Source organism: Bactrocera oleae, chromosome 4 (assembly GCF_042242935.1).
Source record: "Bactrocera oleae isolate idBacOlea1 chromosome 4, idBacOlea1, whole genome shotgun sequence".
Classification (NCBI taxonomy): Eukaryota; Metazoa; Arthropoda; class Insecta; order Diptera; family Tephritidae; genus Bactrocera; species Bactrocera oleae.
The window spans coordinates 3,574,215-3,581,469 of NC_091538.1; the positions used below are offsets into that span (position 1 = coordinate 3,574,215).

General features: G+C 36.3%; 1 protein-coding gene across 1 annotated transcript; it reads left to right on the forward strand.

The window, feature by feature from the left end:
* Positions 1-5,777: 5,777 nt before the first annotated feature.
* On the forward strand, positions 5,778-6,955 carry LOC106618583 (uncharacterized). Its single transcript, XM_014236380.3, has one exon. The coding sequence runs from the start codon at positions 5,952-5,954 to the stop codon at positions 6,639-6,641; it is 690 nt and encodes a 229-aa protein (XP_014091855.2). The 5' UTR covers positions 5,778-5,951; the 3' UTR covers positions 6,642-6,955.
* The last annotated feature ends 300 nt before the right edge of the window (positions 6,956-7,255 follow it).

A 7,255-nucleotide genomic window follows, 5' to 3' on the forward strand; every position in this document is an offset into this window, starting at 1 on the left:
TAAATTTCACATATTAAGCAAATATCCTGTGAAAATTTAGTTATGCTGCCGCCAGCCAGTCACTTAGCACGCCTGAGCGCTGGCCGCACATCAAACATTTCAAAGCAGCGGCGTAGCAGCCGTTGCACTTGAGATTTTCCGGCACGCTCAGGTTGCAGGTCCTTTGTATACACAGGCAACTGTGCGTGGCTTTGTTTGTGTGCCTTTTCGACAGCCTTAAATAGCGTCGGACTGCTTTTTAATGATGCAGAAAATCGCTATATTTGCTTTGTCTGCCGACAGCGTCTAGCAAGCGCGTTCGGAGTTATTTAAATATCCATGCAACACACACACATACACTCATTTGGTTGTATAAATGCCTATGTCAATTGCTCTAAATAAAGCAATTCAAGCTGTCATACATCTATATTCTCATAATTGTTGTTTGTGCGCTTGTGCAACGCAGCGGTACAGCTGTTTGTTGTCGTTGCACTCTGCTGCATATTTATTTGTTGTGCTCGTTTTTTGCCTTTCTGTTAGCTTAGCCAACTAAGCGTGTAATATGTATACATGCATATATGTGTATATGTGTGTATCTGCGTTTGCGTCTTCAATTCTTTTTTCTTTTGCATTTTTCGTTTCTCTCCATTGTCCGTCCGCTTCTCGGTAATTTGATATGAATTTTCCTTTTTTCGCCACATTGACTTTTTCTGCAAGATGAACTCCGATTAATTGATGCAGGCAATTGAGCAGATGTAATAAACAAAACGCAGGTATACATGTGCACATGAGTCGTTTGTTTTACAAGACTTGTCTTCGGCAATAAGCTGTATCCCCAATTGGCAATTTAAATGTTCTCCTCAAGTCCTTCACGTGTAACACTATACGGGGCACTTTAGATTCACCGGCGATAAGCATCCATGTTGCGCTACCGGTAAACAATACGACTACTTCCTTCCTTTTATGTCAACCGTCTGACTTTTTCGCTAAAATAGACATTTCTCAAACTGACAGATAGTGCATTCAAATGACATTCTAGTAGTTGACAGGAAATAAAATAAGAAAAGTTCTGCAGCCCGTAATTCCATGACAATCTATCATTGTTACACAAATTATGAATGATTTGAAAGAGTATTGCGACCCTACGAACTCTCTCATGAAAGCAGAGTTGCATTTTATTTACTGAAAAATCGACAACGTACTTTGAAACATTATAGAATGTATAAACGCTGATTTGTATTTCACCAAAGCCGTTACAGAGATACACTTTGGAAATACTTCCAAAATAATACCAACTACAAAGTAGTAGTCTCATTTTCACTAATCAATTTGTCATTAAGGCCCACTGCCTGATGCCTCTCCAATCGATTGTTACGCGCACTACAGTGTAAAATGGATATGGTATGTCATATTGTAGAATATATTGTATAAATTCTATGGAACGGAAAATTTTAATATTGTCCAGCAAATATATGGTCTTATAGATATTAAAACCATGGCTCAATATAAGTATTTCTTTCATTGTTTCAGCGAGCTTTTTCACATCACAAGTATTGATCGTAGTAGACCTGCTATGAGCAATCAGTCATTTTTGTTTTCAAAACTATTTAGTATCGAAGGACCGTTATTGAGGTCAATTAGACTAAGAAGATTATTTGGTACAACACATTGAGAATAATTTACCAACATGCTTTCATCCTAAACTATGTATTTTGAGAAAATATGATATACCAAGCTATTAGAGAACTTTTGGAGCTATGAACCAAGCTTCCAGAAACACATTAAGGAAACCAAAGTTATTCTAAAGTGAAATTTTAAGAGTATTTCTTTTTAAGAGTTATACTTTGACTCAATCCCTTCGACGAAATCCTGTTAAAACTCTTCAAAACTAATAAATATCATAAAGTCAGTAGCTAGGTCGTTCTTTTGCTACACTCGCCTAAACTGTAACCATCTCAGCCATTAATGCGCGTGTTTAGTAATTCATAAGACTTAAGAGCTGCAGTCAAATACGCGAAAGTGCGAAGCAATTTCCAGCACTCAACGGCTACGTTTCAATTTTATGAATATTACTCAAAATGAGCTTCTAATGCTTTCCGAGCCTTTATGCCTTTATGTGTGCGGCTTTTAACTGCAGTCGCGATTCACGGAAAAGAAGTAGCAAATGTAAATGTACGCTCTGCGCTTGCAGCCGCTTCATGCAACATTTAGCAAATTGCTGCGCCGTCGATCCCATGCACTGGCGCATACCTAATTGCAGCAACAAAGTCAGCAAATTATGAGCGACTTTTAAAAGCTTCAGCAGCGAGTGAAAGTCGAGTAAGTAATAAGGAAATGGCGAGCAGTAAAATCATAAGAGTAACGGCCAAGGAAGGAAGTGTGGCAGGCTTGCAGGCATGCTACGTGAAAACGGCGTTGCAGCGGCTGTGTAGGGTAGGTTATGGCGCGGAAGGAATACTTGGACGCGTGCAAGCAAATAATAGCAAAAAACTAATTGGGTTAACTTGCTAAGTTGGCGAGCTTATCGGTAAGGAGAATTGCTTAAAAGCGCGCTACTTTGAGGTTAAATTATTTTAGATGTTTTTTTTTTTTTTTTACAAAGTCTTCGTCCACTCAAATGCACTTGCCATCTTATTATGCGCATACATGCAACTATTTGTTGTTGCGCGTCCTCCAACAGTTGGCCGCTTAAAGTAGTCTGCGTGTTGCCTAAGTAGGCGCAAAACGAAATATTCCGCTTGTTTTGCATATTTCAACATTTCGCCCACTCTGCGGGCGTGTTTGGCGCCTGGTGGCCACTATCGTCCTGCTGCCGTCAATTGTTGTGATTTTCTTTTCCATTAACCTTTCCAACACTCAGGTGCATATGTTGCCTGTGGCACGTGGCATGTGATGAAAAGTCACTTGCGTGTCAACGTCACGGCTCAACGTTATCGGCTTTGTGTTAGTTGTTGCCGCTGTCGCTGCTAGCGTTAGCCATTGAAATTAGCATTTCAGTTAGTGAGCTGCTAAAAGGCGTCCATTACTTGTGCCACTTTTCAACGGTCGTATAAACAAATAATATGCAGACTACTTTTAAAAATATGTATACAAATCCTCGCAAATGTTGTGCATATTTTTCAGCTTTTTGTTTTAGAATGCGGCATGTGCGTATGTAGCAGAATTCAATTATGTATACATATAGCGTTTTTTGCACAATTTCACACACCCATCAACACGTATCCTTCATAATTTATGACCCATTTGTGCTGCCGTATTTCATAAATTAACCAAATGACCAAATTACTGCATGCAATTAAAAAGAAAACACTTGGAAAACGACTTCGGTTGAAGACCCTGATGAGTATGGTGTGTTAGCGTTGCCTACACTCAAGTGATTTAGAAAACTTTAGACTTTCACAGACATAGGAGAAGTTTATAGTTTACTATTCATCGACAGCGTATAATTTCCTGTACTAAATACTTAGAGTTTTATAGCAAACTGAACTTATGGAACACTAAATACTTAGAGTTTTATAGCAAACTGAACTTATGGAACACTAAATACTTAGAGTTTTATAACAAACTGAATATATGGCACACTAAATACTTAGAGTTTTATAACAAACTGAACTTATGGAACACTAAATACTTAGAGTTTTATAACAAACTGAATATATGGAACACTAAATACTTAGAGTTTTATAGCAAACTGAACTTATGGAACACTAAATACTTAGAGTTTTATAACAAACTGAATATATGGAACACTAAATACTTAGAGTTTTATAGCAAACTGAACTTATGGAACACTAAATACTTAGAGTTTTATAACAAACTGAATATATGGCACACTAAATACTTAGAGTTTTATAACAAACTGAACTTATGGAACACTAAATACTTAGAGTTTTATAACAAACTGAATATATGGAACACTAAATACTTAGAGTTTTATAGCAAACTGAACTTATGGAACACTAAATACTTAGAGTTTTATAACAAACTGAATATATGGAACACTAAATACTTAGAGTTTTATAACAAACTAAACTTATGGAACACTAAATACTTAGAGTTTTATAGCAAACTGAACTTATGGAACACTAAATACTTATTAAGTTACGGGTAGAACTCTTTTCTGTAGAAAATTTTTCAAGGAAGCACTGGATAATGGACGCGGTAACCGTTACTTTTTAAAATATTTTTTTCGATAGTTTTCTGTTAAAATTATGTAAAAATTATTATAAATTGATGAAGAAATAAATAATCAACTGTAGGACCTTCATTTTCCAAAAATATCACAAAATACAAAACTTTCTCATTGAGTCAAAATTGTGAAGTAATGAGATAATCTACTTATTCGGCTACTTTCATTTATTTAAACTTTAGCTATTTCATATTTTTCCGGTCACAGTTGTCTAGGCATACAAAATTTTAATTTTATTAATAAATTGTATGTCAAAGAAAATGAAAAATTTTCAATTATAAATCATAAAATAATAAAAAAAAAATTTTTATCTTGAAAAAATAAAAAACAAATTCTAGTGGTTCAACAAAATTAACTGTGTTTATTAGCTTGTCATTGTCAAAACAGCAACAAAACCATATCTACAGAATGTCTGTCCTGCAATTCTTGAAACGTTCCGTAAATCTCAAACAGCCTACAATGAAGCTTTTAGGTGCGCGACACAAAGTTTATCACAGGACTAATAGAGAGCACAAGAAAAGTATACGTGACTACGATGACGGCTACTATTATCGCAATGGTGAAGAGCAATATGCGCAAACGCTACGCAATCGGCAGGCCGAGATGTTGCGCTTCGATGATATTTACTACAAACTGAGCCGCAACAGACGCAAGTTCAATCAAACCCATATAGACTTTCCGAATTGCACCTGTGCTGAGGACGTGAAAGAGTATGAGAAAATCAAAGGAAAACAACCGCTACCAGAGACCGCTAGCCCTGTCAAGGACATCTATCGCCTATACAGTATGTGAAAATATAAATCGAACGACTGTCGCGTTGGATTAGAGATGGTTAATATTGCAGTAGAGCGCGCTCTCCAACATATAAGTTTGGTTAGAGCTAAGTTTTTATTAAATAATAAAGTTAAGCTTTATTGAACAAAAACTCGAAAAAATTTATATGCAAATTCACTATTAATTTTCAAATCAATAACATTTTTAATAAAACTTATTTAAAGTAATATAAAAATTCTGAATAAATGTAATGAATTAAAATGCATTTTGAATTTGTAGTTTCTGGTTTTGGAGTTTATAATAGATTTGTATATACGTAGAAAGCTGGCAGAGGAAACAGTAACTTGTGGTTGAAGGTAACTTTTGATGATCCCAAGTATGATAAAATTTGAGTTCTTTCTCACTCAGGCTGTTTGGCCAAGTTTCCCTTACGTATTTAATGTGATTGATATTATCCGACGAATGGAGTGCCTTACAAGCCTTGAAACTGACTCAGAAATAGACTCAGAGACTTACATTAGCTGCCGAGAGTCGTCGATCGCTAATAAAATAGTCGACCCACCAGTAATTATGAAAAATAAATTACTATAAAAATATATGCAGACAACTAGTGTTTCAAAATAAAGTCTGTCTTTCGTAACTAGCAGTTGGGAAGCTGCCACAAATTCAAATACTAGTACATTTTAATTTCAGTACATATTTTAGTCTAATAAGTGTAGCTCTTTAAGTAAATAACCTTTCCAAGCTGCACCAGCAAAAACGCAATTTTTGAAAATATTACATCTTGTAGCAACCTTTGAAAAAATGGGTTCTTTCAACTCATTTGTAATAATCTTAAAAAGAAAATATTTAAAAAAATCTATTCTTTAAAGCTTAATTTCACTTTATTCTAAATTTAAGGCAACAAAAAAAAAAAAAATTAAAACTTTATAAAACTACTAAATTCTAAATTCACTAATTAATTTGACACACACTTAAGGGTTTTCCATACGTGCAACAAATATTCGCTATGCTAAGTTTAAAAACGCTTGCTTTGGCGCTGACCTCATCGAAAATATCGCTAATCTGCGCACAACGTCTTACTTCCACCGATGCACCTGAGTTAGTACTGGGCTGCCGCCCACCACCTGCCAAGAAATCGGATAAACATCCTGCGCGCGATCTTTGCAAATTCATTGAGCCGCGGTGTGCCGAAGAGAAAATGAAAGATGTCACATGTAAAAAACGTGAGTTCCCACCACACTTCAACATCGAGGAATGCTGTCCGCCCTGCAGAGATGTTTTACCGCGTTTCGACGATCTCTACTATCAGCCGTCAGACAAAGAGAAACGTAAATACCAGCAAACCTGGTCCGAGTGTCCGCGCTTGTTTATTATACCGCGAAAAATCTGCTGCACCGAACATGTCGATGTACCAAAGATGGAGAAGCGAGTGTTCAAACGTGATGAAGATCAATTCAATAATTTCACCGTCAAAACATGTAGAAATAATTCACAATCGCGTTGCGCCAAAATTACATGGCCCGGTTGCCGCATGGGCAGAGTACCGCCCAAATGTTTTGTCATTAAACAAAGTAGCGGCTGCTTGAAGATATGCACACCCTACCCGAGCTATTCGGAGTGCAAACGTCCGAAACCGAAATCCTTGCCACCGGTCGAATGCGCTTGCCTTAAGGCTGGACCGTGCATCCACAATTGATTGTCACAGTGCTGGACGGTGCGTCCTTAACTAAACTACATGTGTATAGTTGATTGTAACTTATATTTATGCTGCTTTGTGTAGGAGCGTCATTAAGCAATGAACTTAAAATTCAAGCAACTAAGTGCAATCAATCCTGCATCTTATTCAATGTAAGTGAGGAAATCAACACTGAAGCTGTGCTGGATTGAAAGCGCTTTTTTGCTTTCGAATGAAGTTCAAAACTTGATCTCTTTTCGGTGATTTCGGCTATTAAAAGCTGTGATAGTGTAAAAATTCTACTTGATGATAAAATAAAATTTTCGTATTTGGTATTTGTGGGTTTTTCATATTCACATTCTACGCTATTTGTTGTTTAGTTTTTAAAACCTAGCAAATCTAATTTGTGTACTTGCCAAAAAAGTTCTTCAACTGCTACTGAGAGTGTTATTCGAGGCGTTTTTCAAGATCTAGATCAGCCACTAGAATTAAGATTTCTCTGTAGGCGTGTAGCAGACGCTATGTACATGCATTGTAGATCTCAAATTCACGAGAATATATTCTTGCCTCATTCAGTCATCTGATTTTAATTTGTAAACATACACGACCGGCATCGAACGCTTAATGTTGTACTA